The sequence below is a fragment of the Micropterus salmoides genome, unplaced genomic scaffold, assembly GCF_014851395.1.
Source record: "Micropterus salmoides isolate LMB-PRFRI ecotype aquatic unplaced genomic scaffold, ASM1485139v1 Ms_hic_scaffold_5, whole genome shotgun sequence".
NCBI lineage: Eukaryota > Metazoa > Chordata > Actinopteri > Centrarchiformes > Centrarchidae > Micropterus > Micropterus salmoides.
In genome coordinates this window covers 29,904,000-29,927,059 of record NW_024044237.1, presented here as the reverse complement: position 1 = coordinate 29,927,059, position 23,060 = coordinate 29,904,000, and the positions used below count along the sequence as shown (strand labels likewise).

Genomic DNA, 23,060 nt, shown 5'->3' with positions numbered 1-23,060 from the left:
AGTGTGAACGCCACAATGACTTCAAGACTCCCGTCACAAGACGGCAAATTGTGTAGTGTGAACGACACGGCCATCGGCCGACGCTGAAAGTCATGTATTCTGCACAAGGCTTTTATCAAACTACCACATCCTACATACTGAGATACATTCCATTCCAAATGTGAGAGGCAGTGACTAATCTTGCTCTCTCAGGTAGATCTGCTCACAACTCATCTGAATCCATCGCTATGAAACATATGACGACGGATGACAAGTAGACATTGCTTAATTTAAACGGTCACAAACCAAACAGTTTGAGAAATACAGGTGTAGATCAGTGGTTTTCAAACTTTGTCTGTGACGCTCCCCTTTAAAAGCCGAAAAAAGACTTAGGTTAGCAAAATAGCCTTACTTACATCAGAGACCTTTTTTGTTTATGCCACCACACGAATTAAATTCATGCAACTTCAGATCTGCTCAACATCCATGCCCCCTTGCAGTGGCACTATGCCTCCCCATTGGGCCTCCCCAGTCAGAACCACTGGTGTAAACTATGATTTGGTGTTTTTCCCCCCTCCAATAACTCCATGGTTACATCAGATCCTGTTTTGGTAAATGTCTTCCAGTGAATGTTAGCACGGCAGTGACTTGACATTTAACTGAAATGTTTCTGATAAAGGAGAACGTGTGTGTGTGTGTCTGGCACTGTTTAAATCAGAGCTCACATCCCATGAGCTTGGTATAACACCTCCACACAAGGTAAACACTCTGTTACCATAGAATCAGTAACTATGGAGAGAGAATCAGGCTTAACTTTACACATCCAAAAGACAGGAGGAGAAGAAACACACACACACACACACACTCTGCAAACTACAGGGTGGAAAGAAATTTCATTTAAAACAGTTAATCTTTTACCTTTATGACTTGACAACAGTGTTCCCAACTACTGCAGATTTAAACTGAATTGAGAAGGAGAGAGAGAGTGCCTCCTTCTTTGGTATCCACTTTGTGTCACTAATAAAAAAGGTATTAGTTGGACCAGACGACTTAACCTGAGAATGTTATCCCTCACATTTCAATTAAAGAATGTTCCTGTGGTTTTATTCTCAGCCTTTTGTTAGATACTGAAGGTAAAGCATCAAACAAGATGGGAGGCCAGTTTTCCATCTGTGTACATGCATATGTGTGGGGTGTATGGAGGGTACTTTACTGTGTGCTTCCATGTAAACAGCTGAGTCTCCTGGCTACATATACAGCTGGAGTCCCACACTCCACTTAACTGGGAGCCAGATGAGCACATGAGTCCTCTACATCTTTCATCTGCTCGCATAAGCCCACCAATACATGCATGTTATAATTATGTTTTTGTGATACACTTCTTGTACTGTAAATACAATCCAGTCTGCAAATTTAGTATGATAATAAACTTGACAGCCTCCCGTCAGGTACAAACCACATTGATGGGTAAAAAGGCATGATACGGGAAATGCACGCACACACACACACACACACACACACACACACACGCAAACACAGATAAAAATAAATCTGGGAAACATGGCAACAGACACTAATAAAGAATGTTATATTACACAGTGACTTGCTGCGATTTTGTCCACTCACTTGACAATATGAATCCTGTGTAACGGGGCTCTGAATGATAAACATAAAGTAGACTGATATGCCCGTAGAGATGCATAACTCATACTGTGTATTTCTCTGTATATACTTGAATAACTGAATATGATTAGTATTCTGCAGATGGTTGTCCATAGCTGACTGATTTATATTGACATTCTTTATATTCTGTTTTAGACTTTAGGCTTCTCTGTGCTGGCTTACTGAAAGATTTAAAAGGAGAAGTTATTTTGGGAAAAGAACTATGTGATTGGACAACACTGTGAACACTGAGACCAACATAATCCAGGTGTCCCTGGTAAATCATTCATGTGGCATGCTTACACACTGTTCTATGCTTTACATCTTTCTCTTTATTAACAAAAAGGCATCTTAGTTGCCATTCTGCTGTTCATATAAAAATTATTATTTTCTTTTCCGAACGTTAAAATTGGGGGGCTATGTTGTACAATTTTCTGAAACAGACCGTCTCACAATCACACCGACTTCACACAGCGATTTTGACAGCCTTGTGCATGTGAGAAAGTTAAAAGGATTTGATCTTCTCTCTCAAGCTTTCATTCTTCACACAACTACTTCCATCTCTTTTTGCGTGTACAACCCTGTGAAACGCCACAGATGCCGTCGAGGAGGGAATGTTCAAAAGTGTGTGACCTTATCCACATTTGTGTGATTCTTAAGGTAATTATGAAAACAAGTAACACACAAAAAGACTCGTCTAAGAAAGCCAATGTGATACACCGAGGAGGAAGCTTTTACAGCCGGATTTTCTTCCTTAAAATGAGTGTCTTGCTCAGGGTAGATGTCACAGAACATAGTCCTCCCCGACAGAGAGTTAGGTAGGAGATTTATTTTGTCACCACCCTACTGTGCTGTGATTGGCTACTACTCGTCACTTGTGATTGGAGGCTGGCAAAAGTATAGAAGCATGCCCATATGTAACCAATGGTATAGAGCAGTGCTAATGGAAGGTGCTAACATAATGTTTCTCAACCTTTTTTGGGCCAGTGCTCCCTATCATTATCCAGGTCCTTTACCGCCACCGATCAAAAAAGATGTTGGCTATTTGCCCTGAATATTGTTGTTTTGTATTGTTGTTGTTGTTGTTACTATTGTTATTAAAAACATTTAAAAAAAACACATAAGTGAATAACAAACAACACATTTATTACTTTCCCAAGGAACAAAAAAGCCATGTCAGTAATAATTATATTTAATTAATAAGTGAATGTTCCTCTCAGAAACTTTTTGTAAACACAGAGACCATTTTCTTGGATGGCGCACTTAAGTAAGTAATAAGTGGGTGTTATGTGGGTCCTCCTCCAAAAGAGTTTTGAGCATTAAGACTTAATTTCCTGCATTCAGGTGAAAATGTCACCAATTTATGATGGAAATGTTTTTATTTATATAAAGGGAAACACATAAGGAGGTTGGAACAGGTGGAAGTTGACAATTCAAAATATAAAAATATATCAGAATAGAATGCAGTAAGGCTCTCGGGTATTTTTTATTGCTTTATAATACACTCACCTAAAGGATTATTAGGAACACCTTTTCAATGTCTCATTAATGCAATTATCTAATCAACCAATCACATGGCAGTTGCTTCAATACATTTAGGGGTGTGGTCCTGGTCAAGACAATCTCCTGAACTCCAAACTGAATGTCAGAATGGGAAAGAAAGATGATTTAAGCAATTTTGAGCGTGGCATGGTTGTTGGTGCCAGACGGGCCGGTCTGAGTATTTCACAATCTGCTCAGTTACGCACAACCATTTCTAGGGTTTACAAAGAATGGTGTGAAAAGGGAAAAACATCCAGTATGCGGCAGTCCTGTGGGCAAAAATGCCTTGTTGATGCTAGAGGTCAGAGGAGAATGGGCCGACTGATTCAAGCTGATAGAAGAGCAACTTTGACTGAAATAACCACTCGTTACAACCGAGGTATGCAGCAAAGCATTTGTGGAGCCACAACACGCACAACCTTGAGGCGGGAACAGCAGAAGACCCCACCGGGTACCACTCATCTCCACTACAAATAGGAAAAAGAGGCTACAATTTGCAAGAGCTCACCAAAATTGCACAGTCTCGATTTCTGTTGAGTCAGAATTTGGCGTAAACAGAATGAGAACATGGATCCATCATGCCTTGTTACCACTGTGCAGGCTGGTGGTGTAATGGTGTGGGGGATGTTTTCTTGGCACACTTTAGGCCCCTTAGTGCCAATTGGGCATCGTTTAAATGCCACGGCCTACCTGAGCATTGTTTCTGACCATGTCCATCCCTTTATGGCCACCATGTACCCCTCCTCTGATGGCTACTTCCAGCAGGATAATGCACCATGTCACAAAGCTCCAATCATTTCAAATTGGTTTCTTGAACATGACAATGAGTTCACGTTACTAAAATGGCCCCCATAGTCACCAGATCTCAACCCAATAGAGCATCTTTGGGATGTGGTGGAACGGGAGCTTCGTGCCCTGGATGTGCATCCCACAAATCTCCATCAACTGCAAGATGCTATCCTGTCAATATGGGCCAACATTTCTAAAGAATGCTTTCAGCACCTTGTTGAATCAATGCCACGTAGAATTAAGGCAGTTCTGAAGGCGAAAGGGGGTCAAACACAGTATTAGTATGGTGTTCCTAATAATCCTTTAGGTGAGTGTATGTTTCTCCTGTAGATCAACTCACTTAATATCATCCCTGTTGAGTCCACACACATGATTTAGTGTTCCCTCACTTCCCTCCACTTAATCAATCTCATGGCAATCACTGGTGTCGCATCAGGTGCTTGATGGTAAGTTGCTTTCAGGGGAAGTCCGACAGCGGAATATCCCCCTTGTGAATGTGTAAACACGGCGATATAAAGGTGTTCCTCAGAGAAATTAACGCTTTTAAGAGAAATACATCTTTCCACGGTAATATCATAAAAGATATTGTCCATTTTCCAGAGTTTACACAGTAAACACCATGTGGCTGAAATTTTACAGATGATACTTTGACTTTCCGTTCCCATGAAGGCAGCACGGAGCTGCGTCACAAAAAGCTGACCGAAACACTGAAGAGAGTAGTAGACGATTCACACAGTCTTGTCCAGTTGCAGTGGAGTAAACTGGTTTTAATGATGCAGACCACAGTTTTTTGCAAGTAGTTGAAAGGTGTAAACTTACACCTCACCAAACGCCCCCCAAATTCCAAATTCCAGTGAATTATTGGATTGGAAAGTGGATTATTTGATTACATCTCAAAGTCAGCAACTACAGCAAATTCAGACACCTGAACTCATTATGTTTTGACACTGTACTACTTGAATGAATGAGATGGACCTACACAGATATATTGCCTTGCGGTTTGGTGCAGAAATCTGCAAAGGCAGTGACATAACTGAAGATGAGTAGTGTAACATCTTCAACTCTAGAACTTTACTCAAAAGAATAATTTAACTTTGTTGTGAATTCTCAAATCACTAAAAAGACACCAAATCTTAGATTCTAACAGTTTAATTGTGAACTTATGGCTACAAGCCTGCTATTCTAACCTTTAGGGTCAGTAGTTATTTGACAAAAGGACAAGCTGTCTGCAGTGGAGTCTGGTCAGCATGTTGACCCCTGGACAGACAGCCAAGAGGATTGGATCTGTCTGTCTGTGCCAGGTAAACAACGAGATTACCTTCAGCTAATCAAGGCTGAAGCCATGCTGCAGAGGTGACAGAAGCACTGACCTGCAGACCAATCAGAGGAGACAATCTTACATTTACATGTCGACAGTTGACATGAAAAAAGGAGACATGCTAGTAAATTGGACTTCCTCAGGAGGACTGTACAAAAAACCCATGCATTCTCTTTTTAGCGATTTAGCTGATGTTATCCAGATATACTTGCATTGTGCATAAGGTAGGAGTTTAGTGTTTTGTTGAAAGACACAAAAGTGTACGGATGTGGTTGACACACATCTTCAGCCTCTCCTCTGTGTCTTGCAAAGCAACTCATTAATCAAAGTCATTCATGTGTAGGGATTACTACAGAGGACCAGTATGAATGTCATTCAATCATGAGTTTAACATTAGGTGTTTTTAGTCCAGTTTCCCCAACATGTGGTCATTGATGATGCGTGCTTTAGCATTATGCAACTACGTCATGATTGTGTTCAAGTTGTCAAGCAGACATGAATAATCCAGAATAAGATACATTCTGATCATTATCAGATTAAAACTCCACAGTTATTATATATATATATATATATATATATAGAAAGTAGCACTGCCAATTTAAAACAAAATGTTTAAATGCTATTATTACCTTAGCTATGGCTAGCTGTGGTGGTCCAAAGGTTTTCCTGTCAAAATTAAGCAACAACTCTTAAACTTATTCAAACGGATTACATCAGATGTGTTATCTGTTTTTGAGGTAACTAACATCCCGTACACATATACTGACTTACTGCTCTCAACACAGGAGAAGGTGAAGCCATATTGTTTTTCTTGTACCAACCACATGTAAATTACACAGCCAGACACAGGTCTGGATCTTAAACATTAACTCAAGCACTGGTGCACCCAGTTTAAAATTTTGAACCTATTAAAATTAAAAAGGGTTATCACTAAGAGTACTGAAAAGTATCCATACTGAAAGTCAATACCGGTATCGATAACTTAATACTCAGTGAAAGTTATAAGTGTTACTGGTTGGGATTGATCCAAACAACTTCGGATGAATGCTACTTTTCTAGATCAAGCACACTTGACATACAGCTTGTCAAAGAGTACTACACAACAGGTCCACAAAGCCTCTCTGAGTTGTGACACAGTCATGTTCCTGTGACACATCCCACTCAGAGGAACGGTCTCTGCACTGCTGAGTGAAGGCTACAAGCATCTTGTGAAGGGGTGTGACGAGCGGCACCAAGACTAAATGGCACATTGGACAGGAAGGCCGTTTAGAGTAGTCATCTCTGACGTTGGCAGGTTGACCCCTTACCGCCACACATCTGCAATTACAACTCACCATGTCCCCAGAGTCGCCTCGTAGCGGGCACCACTGCACCCACCAATGAAGCGGAACAAGGGGACAGAGAATGCATGACTTGCCATCCATTCAGCAGTACTGAGCCGCTCGCTTCGCCTCGCCTCTCCTGCTTGGCTACCCAGGCCTGACCCAAATATCACGTCCCAGAATGAGACACGGCTTTAGCAGCACCCGGGGAAGTTGCAGCTCTTACTCCAACACACTCCCCGTATTTCTTTCTTTCCCTGTCCTTTTTTCCCCCCTTTCTTGCTTCTTTAAATAAGCTGATCTCTCCTCAGTCTTTCTTGCTCTAGTGATCTTTTGATTTTCGTCTCTACCTTTCACTATGTCTGGCTGTGCCACATTTCTCACCTGCTCTGTCAGATAGCTGGGAGCTTAAGCTGACGGTGGCATTATAATATTACCTTGAAATGTCTCAAACGTTCAACTTATCGTAATGCCATAGCTCTTATCTCCCCTTACTTAGTCTTCTAATATGCCAGCCCCAACCGAAGCAAGCTTTATAAATGAGATGCATCACTTTCCTCTCAGAATCTAGGAGCTGCTTGTTCAGTCTATTGATCTACTTCTTCCCCTTTATGCTGTAAGAACACACTTCAGTACTGACATTCAATGACACAGTGAATGGCCTTTCACTGTGAAATGTTACAAATGTGCCAGGCAAGTCAATATGATGAAGTCATGCAATCCCACTTGAATTCAACAGTTTGTATTGTCTTGACCAAAGCTGTATCAATGAAAGAGGCGCCTCTCATTATAAAAGCATTTCTTTGAAGACATTCCTTTAGAAGTAACCAAACACTTCAGGTACTGCACTTAATATACAAATTGTTTTTTGTGGGTTATTTGAAAGCACATTAGGCTGTCAGAACGGGGGGTGGGGGGTGGGGTGAGGGGGGGTGTTCAGTCTGTCTTGGGTTGTAAATTTACATTTACCGTAGTAATGGCAGGTACAAAAAAGTACATTGTTATGCAAGCAAAGTGAGGAGGAAGTAAGTATTCAGCATGACATGTTGGTGTAATTTCATCTAATGACTACAGTTTGAGGCAGTAGCCCTGAAACATTCAAGTGGGATTTGCACTATAAAACATATTTTTTCTTAAATACATAGATTAGTTTGCTGTTAACTTTAAAATGTCCGGAAATTAATTTTAATATATTGTCAGAGGACACTGTCTAATCATTGCTATCATTTTAATGCAAATTCAGACAGATTCTTGGGGGTTAAACAATAAACAAATGAGTTGGCAGCAACTGTCAATCATAGTTCACAGAATAAAATAGCCAACGTGTTCTTGAGAAAATCTAAGCGGACCGAATATAGCCCTGTGTTGTTTCAGGTACCGGTGAGACAATGAAATGCAATCCAGTTTGGATGTTCTGTTGTAATAGTAGCAGTGTTGTTTATACATTGACAACATGACTTATCAATACTGTGCATATTAGCTATACAGTTCCTATGTCAGCCTGGTTGTCTTTAACTCCAGAACTAGGACTCCTCCAGATTAGAATTTAAAAGAAATTAAACTAAAAACTTTAAACTAAATGTTGTTTCCAACACCAAAGTCAGTATTTAATCTCTTAATATCTCACTGGAATCTAAAATGTCAATAAAATAAGTCATATTCCTGACCTAAAAATACTGAGTGAAGTTTTGAAAGAATGACCAGTCAGTATCGGTTCTTCCTGTTGTCCCCTGCCCTCCTCCCTTGGGTGCTGAGGTTATTCACTGCCTGCAGGTACTGCTGTGCTTGTATAAAAACACAGTTGCAGTGGATGAGAGACAAAGAAGATTAAAATATCGCTTTCTACTATTTAGGCTTGTTGAACAGGTGTATTGATAAAACACTTACTTACAGTAAGAGCGTAGTTGTCAAGTCGAGTAATCTTCACTTCACCTGGTTCCACTGTGTGTGTGTCTTAAGCCGCCAGGATCCGTTTAATAGCAGGTTTTCGTACATATCTCTAAATAAAATATTCTTATTTTTCATGGCATTTCTGGCAGTCTTTTGCAATATGTTCATTGCAATGACGATGAAAAAAGTATTTCTCATCAGCACAAGTTGTCAGTCTGAACACAGCCTAAAAGTAGTTAGGTTGAGGGTTCTCTTGCTGAAGGTCTCGTGAACAAAATCACACAGCTCTTGACGCATGCTTTGTTGTGACAGAGATCTGAACTCCAACGCTTTGATTCTCTCATTACAAAACATGCCCTTAGTGCCATGCCACTCTCATAAACAAAAGTCTCATAAGTGGTAATACTTAATGGACTGCTTGATGGACTGTAACAGATCAATAAAACTACAATAAATTTAACAGAATCATCATTTATGATCAGTCCTGAGTTTGTTTTAAATTTGTCTCCTTCTCCTTGAACTTTAATTTGTCCAGGGAAATATATAAATATTGTAGTAAATCATTAATCATTTAATCAACAGAAGGTGAAGGAAACCTTTCCAGTTTGGAGTTATGTTAAACCACCTGCCAGTGTCTAGCTGTGTCTCCACCACTAAATCAATTTCCTCATTTTGATAACATTATGCCCCTTTCAGGAAATTATAATCTGTCGTCTGTCCTTTCTGTGGGCTTGGAATTTTTGGCATTAACGTGTTACTCAAAATTTCTGTTTGTGGATTTGTCACATATTTAAATGCAGTTCATTTCCAACTGGCCACTCTGCCTGGCTGGCTGAGCCTTCAGAAAGACTAATCCCAGATTTGTGGATCCATTTCAAGAGCAACAACATGTAGCTAAAGGCTATTTTGATTTCTTTTCACAGGGCTGAAGCTGCAGGCAAAGAATTAAAATGCCGTACAATGTTTCTTTCTGTGTTCTGATTATGCAGCGTGATCTTTTCTCACAAAGCTGGGGCAGCAGAGCTTAAATGTAAAAGAAGATTGGTGTGTGATGAGAGCGTTACCAGTTTGTGTCTTTGACCTGCTAAACACGTTTACGGCGGAATTGAAAAGCAAATGCAACACAGTGTCACAGGCTTTCATGAGAACCTTGATTTTTAGACACAATAATACAGATAATAAGAGTATGTTCCTCCACCTTGAAATATTTATGTGACAGTAACACAAATTAAAACGCCAGTGTTTGACACATGATAGGGCAGGTACACAGTGAAGAATCTGGCTACAAATAATGTTTGTTTTCGCAACTTTTAATCTGCCTTTTTTTGCTCAATTGATTAGACTTGAATGTCAGAAAATAGAGAAAAATAGCCCCTCACAATTTTCCCAGAGCCCAAATTCTTCATATTGCATTTTTTCTTGGTACCACAGTTAAATGTAAAAAACTATTAAATCCACAACGATGCTGGGATCAGAGTGTTTGACAATTTAGCTTGACAACTTGAACAATTAATCACAAAAACAGTTGCCGATTAATTTTCTGCTGATGGACGAATTGATTAATCGATTTATTGCTCCAACTTTCAATGTGGCGCCTGTGATATAGCGGGTTGCCCATTTATCAGGAGGTCGGCAGTACCATTGGTACCTTGCATGGTTGCCTTTGCTGTAAATGGGTTGAATGTGACATGTAGAGTAAAGCGTTGGAAGACTGGCCGACTAAATAAAGGCACATTCTTGAGAAGAAACTCCAACATCCTTAAACAATATGCAAATATTAAATTAGAGAATGTTTATAAAATGCAGAGATGTCCCCGTGACTAAGTATTCGATGAGGATGACAGTAAAAAAGGGAGAGACTGTAGGAAAATAACTAAAACAAGTTTTTACAGAGGCCCTGTCCACCAGGAAAAAAGTTAAGCTTGATGAAAATACTCTTGGGAAGTCAAGAAGTCGCCAAGTGCTTGCTAATGGTGAGGTCTGTTATGTTACTGTAAATAATCACAAAGAGTACGGTCTAGACCTACTCTATATGAAAAGCGCAATGTGATAACTGTTGTTGTGAATTTACGCTCTATAAAAAAAGTTGAACTGAATTGAAAAACTTGTACTTATTTAAACTTATGAGACAGTAAGTTTATCTTATTATCACAGCTCTGACTCACTATTAGTACTGCATGATCTTTCATCATTTTTTTGATCTGGCAGAAATGGGCTTCCATAGTTTTGAGATCAGTCAGAGGTTGAGCTGTCGCACAAACCCACTGTCTTGTGAAACAGAATGTTTGGGACAAAGAAAATCTGATATTGCCCTTTCAACATCAGAATTGCCTGAACTCTGTAATCCTATTGAGGTGCTACATTTCTGTGCATAGCACACTTTATCTGCAGTCGAGTTATATGAAATTGCACAAGATTATCCTGATATGCAAAGACATAATTTCTGAATCTTCAAGTAGACCTTGTCAGAGGCCAGCAGTATATGATTGAATAGTATTGGGCTCCACCAACAGTGTGTAACTGTTTGGCTGATAAGTACAGCATTGCAGCATAGAGTTCATCCAACATTCCCTGGATAAAGAGATATATTTTGTCTTTTCGTTTTTTGAAGATCAACACATATGCATTATGAAAAATACATGCAATTTAAGTGTGAGTATGCCACCACACAAACATGTACCTATTAATAAAATATCTGTAAATATGTGCAGAAAGATGGAATCTGAATAGTGTATCAGTTCTTTATTCAACTACGATGGCTTCCTTCGCTCTGTGCTGCAGTGACACAGTGCCTCTGGTAATCAGCTGGCTTTATGTTTTGGGGGAGTAAGACTGTGCGGGTCCTGAAGCGCCTGGTGCCAAGGGCCATCACTGTCACTGCAGTGACATGACTGCGTGTGACAGTATGAAAACACTGTAGAAGAACCCTATACATCACTTAGTATGACTGGGTCGGGCACTGGATCCAGCAAAGATACCAAATTTACTGATTAGTTTATGTATAGTTGTTTCTTAGATTAAACATTCATGATATTTTGAAAATTAATTTCAGTGCATTTAGGATTTCTGAAACAAATATAATTCTAATATATGTAAGGTTAGGTGGTTAGATAATTAGATGATCTGTCCGATCATGCTTTGATGAATCCTCTCACAATCACATTTGATCTTGTTTAGTAACAGATGGAAGCTGAGAAAAGTATTAAATATTGAGGACATTAATGCCTTCCTCACATCCAGGCATGTTTGTGCTCACGGCCTCAGGGCAGCTATCCAATCCTGCAGAAGAATGGAAATGCAGCAACATGATCCCATTTTCTCTCTGTCACATAGATTACAATAAAGAGTTATGTTTCCATCAAACTGTTTTTGATGATACCGAAGAAACTGGACATAATCCATCAGGATTTTATAATTAATGGGCAACTAAATATTACACTACTTTACTTTAGCGTGGACTTGGTGCCAAACCACTGACTTAGCATTCAGCCACATTGTTAAATCACTAAGGTTTCAAATTCTAATATTAAGTTCTGTATTAAACGCACCATTGCGGACAGTAAATTGCAGGAAACCTTGCAGCTGACCCCTCCCACCCTGGACACAAACTGTTTCAGACTCTCCCCTCTGGCAGGAGGCTGCGGTCCATCAGGACCAAAACCTCTTGCCACAAAAGCAGCTTCTTCCCATCTGCAGCTAGCCTCATGAACAAGGCCCGGGTCCCTCACTGACACTCCCCCCTTTTAAAATAATACAAATGTCTTTGCACATGTAAATATTTTATTTCGTATCATGTACAAACCTGGCACATTGCACATATTTGTTGTTACTTGTAAATCTTTGTTGTTATTGTTGTTGTTGTATTGTCAAATATATACATTTATGTACACAATACTCCGTTGCAATACAACACAAACCCGGAATAATGCACATGTAAATATCTGCCACATTCTTCTCTTTTCTTTTATTATTCTTATATAACTTGCATCGTCTAATCCATATTTATAGTATATTTCTACATTTATTTATGTCAACTGTATGTTTGTCTATGTGTAGCACCTCATCACCAAAGCAAATTCCTTGTATATGTAAAACACCACTTGGCAATAAAGCTCCTTCTGATTCTGAAATAGTAATTTTATTGAGTTACAGAAGCTAGTGGAATAGAGGCTAGTGCAGAGGTCAGTTCAGGATTTTGGCTCCCTGTTACCACCATGTAAAATACTATCTCAAAGGTTTACAAACAGTTATTCAGTATTTTTTTCCCCCCCTAGAGGGATGATGTTGGTTTTAATGTGCTTTAATTAGAGTCCACTGGAACTGCCAGTACCATCTGTGACGAGCCGTCCACAAACTGTTCTCTGCCCAGCAAAATGCAAGTGGGTCTGTATGGACAGTTTAATCAGCGTGACCTTTTAACCATCGCATACCCAAAGCATCTGAGTTGCCACTGCAGCTACACAAATATCCTACTCTGCAGGATGTACAAACATACTTAAAAGGGTCGGTGCAAGGATTGGTATGAGTTGTACCTAATCACAATATATATATATTTGGATTGATACAGCTGATTTTTCTGCTGGTCTTTATATTTTAACACATTCTGCTAAAATGACAAGCATCCAGTTGTCCCAATCAGATTAAAATACTTCTTCCATAATGTGATTTGTACCAAAACCAGACACCAGCTCATCATGTCGACGCGGTCTTGTTTTTGATATCATGGATGGTGAAATGATTCACATCTTTCAAACATTATGATTGCAAATGTAAACCCTTTTGGGGAATCACCACAGTGTCTAATGAAAATCTCCACAGATGTGCTGCTGAAGAAATTTCTAATTAGGAAAAAGGTTTGCAACTGGTTTGAAAAATAATGACTCATGAGTCATGACTTAGTTTCCTTCTTTTCTTCTGACACTGTATCAACACCCCCAACTAAAAGAGTTGTCTGTGCAGTCACCCTCCTCCACAGAGATGTTAAAGTGCAGGGTCAGCAACAGACTGGCATGCTCACGCACTCATGTTGCTCAAGGACACTTCAGCAGAGCAGATGCTAGCTGTCGTGGGGCTCGAGTCCCAACCTTCCAGTTGAAGGACACTCTCTTTAATCACTTAATAGCTGTACTGCAGGGTAACAGCGCCTGCAGCATCAACCAGTCATCCAAACGTGCTATGAATGACCTGTTGGCATGCTTGACATTAATTATCTCTCTCTGGATTTTTCTTTTTCTTTTTTGGTGCAGTCAAATTGAACCCTGGAGAGTTGATGCCCTTAAGCTGTGTTCAAGGTTAAAACACCACAACCAAATCAAAGTGAAATCCTGACAACCTTTTCCCTCTAATACAAAAGTGCTCTTATTTGGCTACAAAGCAGCCAGTTTACTGAGCCTAATTTTTGAAACTTAAAAAACAAACAGTTGAAGACACCGAATCTTCAACATTTCCATTTCAGCTGGAAAAAGCAAAAAAACTGTGTGCAGTCTAATCCACCAACAGTGATTGCCATGCTCGTGTTTAGTTTAATAGGCTATAATGATGTTAAGAGGCTTTTGGAATAGACTATAAACAAAATTATAATACCATGTTCTAATTTGGAGAACTACAGTATGTGTGTGTGTGTAAAGAATAATTAGTGTGATTTTGATATAAAAATGTGGATTTCTTAATACACCTGAGTTGTAGGTCAAATGAGCAATTCTGGAGGTTTCTGAGAGGCCACATTAAGCTCATGTTACTCGTCATGGGGAGTACTATTCACACTGTGAAAATAATACTGTAGACAGCCTGCGGAACAAACTCTGAGGTTGGAGTTTGAAAAAACATGGGAAGTCTAAAGGCACGGTCACATTTCAATTGTGTCCTATGAATATTCGCTCTATGCCCCAATCACTTCTACTAAAGCAGCCCAAACTACAGACAACTCTCATACACTGTTAACACTTTGTGTTCAGTGTGATCAATATTTATTTATTACCTGCATCAGAAACATTCAAAATTTAGTTGAACATAGCCATTATAACTACTAACTCCCTGGAATCCCCCTTTAATAGTTAATATAGTATATATTTATATTTAACTTGCTATATGTGAAATCCCAGCAAACCATATGCTGCTAAACCATCTAGGAAGAAATAACACTAAAGAAATATTCATAGGTTTGACCCTTGTTCACCAGTATAGTTGAGATTTATCAGCACTGTACCTTAAAGAGTCTCTTGCTTTGTCAATATTTTCTACACAAAAACATGGAAGATGTTAAACCAAAATGTCTGCCTATTTATAATTCCAGTAAATTTCTGAGGCATATCACAAAGCGCTTGGATCTCTGCTTTGTCCTTGGTTAAAAATCTTTTGAAGTGTTCCTCCTCAGTTTCTTTTGTCTGTGCGACCTTCACTGAACGCCAAAGTGTCTTTACGCCTCTGTGCTGTGAAAAAAAACCCACCCTGGACTCCCTTTTGATGAGTGTTAAATAAACATAGCCTGTATGAATCTACCTTGCAAATTGTACCACAATATTTCACCTCTCATCTCACTGGTGCAGTGAGATATATGTAAATCAGCAAGGTAAACAAAAACACAAAGGCCATGATAGCTACCGATGAGTTTCCCTGGCAACTGTTGCTCGATTTTCACCAGTCCTCCGTTATATGACTTCCACGTAGGCGTGGTTTCTTGAGGAGAGGGAATACAGGTGCTAATGAGAAAACACTTTCCAACTGGCATCTGCTGCATGATGGTGGCTGGCATCATCTCCCCAGCCGCGCTCACCCATAGGCGTGAAATGATACTGTCTGAAAACTGCAGAGGGAGCTTAATGCAACTCTATTCTCAAGTGATTGCTGACTTACAGCAAGATTAATTAGACTCAGAAAAATTTACTGTTTTTATTAAGAGAGCAGTGGATCAAAATAAAGTCCTTGTAGCTAAAGGCTACAGTCCACCTACAGTCATGTTTTCCACTTGGGAGTCCTTGAGAAAAACACGGCAACACTGTTTGTTCTGCCCTTGGACAGGAGCATCAGGAAAACACCTCCAAATCCAAACTCTGTTCGATGTGAAAAGTTGGAGTGTATGTGTCAAGCTTGGGACAAATCTGAAGACTAGCTAAAACTGACAAAGACTGGACAAACCATTAAGATTGTTTCCCCTAATTCACACTGATTCGCTTAGTCTTTCGTCAGTCTATAAAAATTATTTTCGCTTTGTGGTGTGAAAAGAGATTTAAAAAAAACCTCATAAACCACAGTTACAGTATATTCAGACAGTGTCTACCTACTTATATTTTTCAACGTCCATCCATACCAACTACATGGATGAATACATGAATATTCAGCAAAACGCAAATAGGAATTAAAAGACGAACCCAATTTAACATATTTTCATTCTACACTTGGGCATAGTGTAATTTTTTAAATTTTCGGCAGCATAATTCTCTACTTAGGAGATTTAATAGAATACGAGGGGGCGATGCTCATGATGGTTATTAATTGAGGACGTAACACCAAAACAAGTTTTCCATCAGCAATGCAGCTTGAGAGGGAACCATAACCCCCCCACCCTTCTTCATATCATTAAACTTTTCAACTCTTTTTCAGCTCTGATATTGCTTCCTCAAGCATTGTATCTCTTGCATCCGCCTGTGTGTTGGCATGTAGCAGTTGTGTGTTGGTGAGAGTGTGGGTAGGTGTGAGGGAAGGAGGGAGGTGAGGCTCCCACACTGCAGCAAAAAGCCGGTAAAAATGTCAGGGAGAATATGTCACTGTTCATTTGCCTCGTGTGGGTGTCAGTGATAGACATTTGTTGCTTCTTTGCTAATAGCACCTCCTACGAGCTCGGTGCCAGTGCGCCGTTTGACACAGAGAATGAGCGTGTCAGTCGACTGCATCAAACATTCATGAGATTATAAAGATGTTTTACAATGTTGAATGTCACACATTGATTGTGGAAGATGTAATGATGGGGAGTTGTTCATTAAACAGCAACACATTGTTCATCTAAAAGAGTCAGACCGATTCATCAGGCCGATCTTGACTGTTCATTGAATACTGACTAATTTATATTATTTTCCTTTTACCCAGAGTTCGAGCTTTCCATCCCGGTAGTTTTTGTGTGATACTAGTGTACCCAGCTGATACTGAACACTGAGCTCCCTAATAATTTTGGTGGTTAAATCTCCAAATCTTATATATGCAAACCTGTTGAGTCATATGTTAGTAATGCCACCGAACAAAGGCGTACAATGCCTAATACAGTTGAGCAAACTGTATGCATCTTATTTTTTATTGCCACAGGAAATCACATGCATTCAGTTGATGCAGAAAATAATTTTCCCCCAGTTGCTTCAGGTAATATTAAAACCAAAGTGATTTCCATGTATCCTTCATGATGGGAAAGTGTCACACCTAAATGCACTTCTTGAGCATAATATTTAGATATCCTATATCAAGCTTAAATTTTAAGAGCTCTACAATGTGCAGTTGTCACGTTAGAAACAAACGGGAGGCATTCAGAATGCACTGAATTGATTAGAGGCGGCAGTGGATCAGGTTGTCCACTAATCAGAAGGTCGGTGGTTCGATCCCTGGTTCCTCCATACTAAACCCCAAATCGTTCCAGATGGCTGTGCTGTCGGTGATTGAGTGGGTGTAAATGTATTAGTTTCTGTTTCTGATGACTTGGCACCTTGTATGGTAGCCTCTGCCATCATGGTATGAATCTCTGTGAATAGGTTGAGTGTGACATGTAGTGTAAAGTGCTTTGAGTGGTTGGAAGACTAGAAAAGTGCTATATAAGTACAGACCATTTACCATTAATAGTTCTGCCAGTATTCCTCTCTAACCTTATTTGCAGCAACAGTGTTGCTTTTAGCTGTAATCATTTTATCTATTCTTCATTGCTCCATTGTAACAACCTTTACTTGAGTGAAGTAGGCAGCCCGCAATTTGTCCATTTTTGTGTGGATGAAGGACATGCCCCATGTTAAGCAGTTTTATGACCTCTTGGTCCATTTAGCTGCATTTTAGTTGGAAGCTTTTTTTAAGTAAGTGGACCTTAAGTTCTGTTTTTGTTTTGTTTTTTCCCCCAAAAAATAAAAAGCCTTTGAAAGTGCCACAGATCTTCACTGAAAAATATCTTCACTGCCGCTTTAAAGAACATGTAATTTAAACACGGACTACAAGATGAGCAACCCTTGTTGAGAAGGACAATATCTGCTGTTTTTTACTTTGAGGATTCACTGATTAATTCTTTAGATTTCTGCTGGAAGAAGGATAACGCTGTGGCTTACCACATGCTTAAGTGTAGAGACAGTCACATTCTCCGAGCCCAAACAGATCTCCACTCTGACATCTGCATCTACTCCAGTCACAAACCACTGGAGTGGAAACTACTCAGATTCTTCACTTGTCTTATAGATTTTTATGTAATTCCAAGTAATGTTTTCCAACAAAAGGCACAGTGCAGACAAGCTCTGCAAGTCTCAAAGGTTTGCTTCAAATCAGCCTGTAACATACCTGACAGATCACTGGATTGCTCATGCGAAATATCCATGCATGCAATGCCGCTATTAATAAGCAGATGGCCTTTGTTTACGCCATTTAGATTCTGATGAACCCAAAAATAATAATGAAATCCTCTGGGCTTTCTAATCAAAGGAATGACAAACCTACTGCCATGCAAAACCGTGTACAATTGTTTGCTGAAATACTGTGTACAACCCAACATTTTCCACATGATTTCCATTCTCCATATTGCATAATTTGGTGGGTGCACCCATGGATGAACTAACAACTTCACTGAGCAGTGGTCTGCTCCATAGGATTAGGCTATGAGCCCCCAAGTGCCGGTGACAAACTGGAAACTAAAAGGCCAACAACATATGGTGCAGGGGCTTATGGGATTAGCCAATTAACAAGGTGACTCAGAGAGCTGCTAATCTGCAAAATGTTCCGATGGAGTACGAACACAGACTGTGACGCATGGAGGAGAGTCGCATCTTTTGAGCATTCACGACCCAATTAAACTCACACACCTCATGTGTATATGGTTAAGTAGTCAGCTTTAATTGTATTAAATGTTGAGCCACGCGCGCTGAGGCTTTCTAGGTGCAAACAAACATTCACTCACTCAGGCAAAAACTGTGAGTAAACCAGCCGTTCGGCGCGTGATGTTGTCAGTAGGAGGTTCATTAATAGTCATTATCCTGACAAAATGCGCCGCAGCCACAAACACCACCTTTAAATCAGGACAGGGGCATGGAGGGACGTGAACTACAAATGGGCTATAAATTCACGAGTGGACACCTTTTCACGCAATGAGACAGATGAGACAAATCCTTTACGAGAACAAAATCAAACGTCTTTCTAGTTTTGGCGCAGAAAAGTTCCAACGAGTGACCCAGTAAAATTTATTCGGGACAGAGCTGATCTTGGGTTTGTGACATTCCTGAAACCAACCAGTCCCATAGGACAGCCAAACAGGATCCACGCTCTTAAACATTTCAGAAACAACTCCTATATGCCGAGATAGATAATAGCCTATATTGTTACAGTTAATCAAGTTAATATGGTCAGACTAATTTAATGTTAGTAATTAGTCCTAATTGCATTCCCTTTCTGTCGGTCTCTGACAGATTCCCCAGGGGTTTTATGGACCTGTTTCACTGTGAGACTAGATGAGGATGCTTACCTTGGGGGAAAGCGTTGGGTTGCACGACATACAGAAAAGCGTGCACCATGTGGAACAGGATCCCTATCGGTCCCGGTTCGTAATGGGCCAGTGTCTCGTAAACTCCCGCAGGCACATAACCGAAATCCAACTTTCCCGGGGGCGGGAGTCTCCGCGGCTCCGTCTCTTGCTGGAGTTCGCCGGATGCCAAAAGCACCCACAGCAGCAGAGGGATCCCGGTCTTCCACATTGTGCTTTAACGAAACCCCGAGTGGCCGTCAAACTGGGGTTAAATAGCCTACCCAAAGAGGGATGTAAGCTGGAAGATGACTGCCTGGATTCTTGTTTTCCTTATCAAAGGCGAAGGGACGAGAGTAAATGTAAAAAGTGTCCAGATGGATGGACCGCAGATTTTTAAGTCCTGCTGCCAGCGGAGAGACTCGATCTGAGCATGGTTCCTCGCGGTCTGAGGCTCCTGACGGACACAAACCGGGTGATCTTTTCCCCGATGTGTTCAGTCCCACCGAGATGAGCGCGCCTGTCGCTTCTACTCCAGCATCTGTGCACTCTGCGTCACGGGAGCGGGCGGGGGTGCGCGCCTCCGTCACATACAGAGAGGAGTTGATCAGACAGAAGCGCTCCTCCTGCCGGGGAGAGGAGGATGGAGTTAGAGAATTAACATCTTGTATTTCAGTAGGCTATTCTGATGGGTCTATCGGCCTACATACTGCGAAAAAACATTGTATTATTTACCACCTTTATAGTCAGTTGAATCACCTGTAGGCTGACAGAAACTTTAAGGGAAATAGGCAGTGGTGGAATGTGTGTACTATACTTAAAATTTTGAGGTAGTGATAAAATTATGGTTAGAGAAGTATTCAGATCTGTACTTCAATTCAATTTTATTTCTTTAGCGCCAGTTCACAAAAGTTATCTCTTTGCATTTGTCATATAGTCTTGTTTGTAATATTTAGTAGCAATACCACCCTGTAAAATACGCCATAACAAGTAAAAGTCATAAATTCAAAGTTTTACCCAAGTAAAAGTATGAAAGTAGTATCATAAAATACAATAAAAGTATAAGAATCAAAAGTAAGTCATCATACAAGAGCTTGCATAGTAACACACTGTAATTCTAGTGTATTATCATACAGTATATTATATTATTGGCTTACTGTCACTGCTGCATTAACATCTGAGCAGCATTTTTAATATTCTAGTCAAGGTGGAGCTAATTTTAATTCAACTTACAGTTTATGCTTTTAATTAAGCGGACAACATTTTAAAACTCATAAAATCAGACTAAGGCTAATTCTTTGTTTTATTCTGTAAATTTCATTTCACTGCAGCTCACTTTCCATCTGACCTGCCAACAGGTGTTCTCCGTCTTTGTGACCTTTGACCTCTTTTCCACCCAGAGGGCAGACAGAGGATACCTGCGGTGCAGCCCAGAGGGGGTGATGTGATTGGTGGAGCAGCGACCAGGTGGGCTCGTCTTCTCTCTTTGCACAATAACATCCTTGTCCTCTCTCCCGAGCACATGAGGCCCCCAGCTCCTGAAGACAAGGGGGAGTCCTGTTTGGAAACCTCTGATCACTGATTCTGAGCACTTTTCTTCGCTGATCACACACTCATCAGACCTGCAGAGGGGAGGGTGGGACTTTTAGCTGTACAGGCACTTTTCATACACTGAAAGAGGACATTGGTTGAGGACATCCTCTACTAGTTGAACCAAAGAGACAGTTTTTCAGAACATTATTTGGCTAAAAAGAACTCTGATAAAAATATAAGTACAATAAAATACATCCTCCCTCCTCATATTGCTTTAAAAAATCATCTACAAAAACCTCTGCAGTAGGGCTATAGTTAATTTTTGCCTGTTTCCTCATTAGTCGTGTCTATGCTGCTGTTATCGTCTTCCTACTGGTTATTTATTTAATGTTGCCCTTAAATTGCTTCCTTTTTTCAAGTCTAAGCCCTGTGTCAGAATTACCATCATATCATCCTCAAAGTCTGTCTGACGTACTGGACTCTTGCCAAGTACTACTAATACTACTACTGTCATCCTGTACTTCCTGGTAGCTGTGACAGAGCTGAAGCTCTTGTCAGTCTTCAGCAGTATAAGGAGATTAGCCCTTTAAGAATGTCTGCTGCAGATTTACTCTACCTGACCTCACCTCCTCCACAGATACTGCTGCCCCCAGAAGAGTTCTTTATGTCATGGATTCAACATAGGCCCTGGAAACATTCCTTAGAGATTCTGCCTCATGTTGACGTGAGAGCATCACACAGTTGCTGCAGATTTGATCAGCTGCACGTTCATGCTGCAAATTTCCTGTTTAACCACATCCCAAAGGTGCTGTTGGCTGTGGAGCCAGCCTGAGATGACTTGAGCTTTGTGACATGGAGCATTATCCTGCTAGAAGACACCATTAGAAGATATACGCACAAATCCCTTCATTTCTCATTCCCTACACCATGTGGTCATTGAGAAAGCACCGACGTTCATTATTGTTAACTCAATCAGCCCAGGTTGAGCTCAGTTAGCACACAGCTACCCAGGTGGAAACACAGTCAAAATTGATAACACACCAATCCGAAGCTTCAATAGATATTACACCTGCTGATGTTTGTTATTTTGTTATTTATATGGTCGCCCCTTGCTCTTATGTATTTCTGCACCACGTTTTTATCTACTGTTCATATATTTTATCTGTTTTAAATGTACATAACTTCTGCTTTTACTGTAAAGTGTCTTTGAGTGTCCCGAAAAGCGCTATAAAAATAAAATTATTATTAAAAGGGTCGGTTCATTCAGTTTTTGAACAATGGATCCAGAGATATCTGAAGAAAGAGGTGTAGGAAACCAGAGAGGAGGAAGAGGAAGAAGAGGAGGAGGAGGCAACTCAATATGGAGAAGAGTAAAGGGTAAAGAAAGAGGAACAGCAGGAGTTGGAGGAGATGGGATAGGAGGAAGACGAGGTGGAGGAGGTAGAGAAGTAGGAGGAGGTAGAGGGAGGAAGAGTAGGGAGGTGGTGTGTTGAACTGTACAGCACACTAAGGAATAAAAAATGTGTGCAAATGTTTACATTTATTATTTCTTTTGTGTTCATTACTAATAACCAGTTTCTTGTAGTATTGTTTTGAATTTATCACACCAGTGTGTAAAACTGTGTTGTAGTGTGTGTGTTTTTGAGGGCTTGTGTATATGTCTGAGGGCAAAGTTGCCCATGTCATGTACATGCTTTTATACATTGAGTTGCTGTCACTTGGCGGATATTTGCATTAACGAGGAAGTGTTCAGATACTTACTATAGTGGCCGCTGGTCGCGTACATGATCTATTTTAACCTTTCCAAAAAAGCACAGATACAAATGCACACACAAAATACAGTACATTTCAAATGCGAGTTCTTTAAAACATAATTTCACATTCTTTTTTTGTATGGGAAAATGTCATAGTTTTTGTGCGCTAGAATAGGATGGACTAGTGAAAACAGGCATGTTTTTGTGCACCTGGACTAAACAACATTTTATAGTTTTCTATACAGTAGTTTCCAAATTCCACAATTTTATAAGATGTAAAAATTGACTTTGTATTTCCTCAGAATTATTATTAAAATAATTAAATAATAAACAAGAACCGAGCATGTAGAAGATCCATTCAAGACATGAATGACTGATCCCGAAAAACTGCAGCTGGGGACGTGAGTATACTGATGTAGCGGAGTGAAACTTTAGTAGTTGCTTCACATGTGTAGGAAGTTTGTCTCATCATGACTCCAAATCAAGAAGCTGACTTGAACAACACAAAGTCTGAGGCTCGAGACAGCCAAAGGAAGAACAAAGAAAAATGTGGGATATCTTCAAAACGATTAAAAAAAACACAC

The 23,060-nt window shown here is 40.1% G+C and overlaps 1 protein-coding gene across 1 annotated transcript in view; it reads right to left on the bottom strand.

Moving 5' to 3' along the window:
* The window catches only part of prom1a (prominin 1a), a gene marked incomplete in the record, with an annotated part of 146,107 nt that extends 126,380 nt beyond the window's left edge, over window positions 1-19,727 (bottom strand). The window contains 1 exon segment of the mRNA XM_038699126.1: window positions 19,193-19,727. Coding sequence (XP_038555054.1) covers window positions 19,193-19,421 — 229 coding nt within the window.
* Window positions 19,728-23,060: the final 3,333 nt, after the last annotated feature.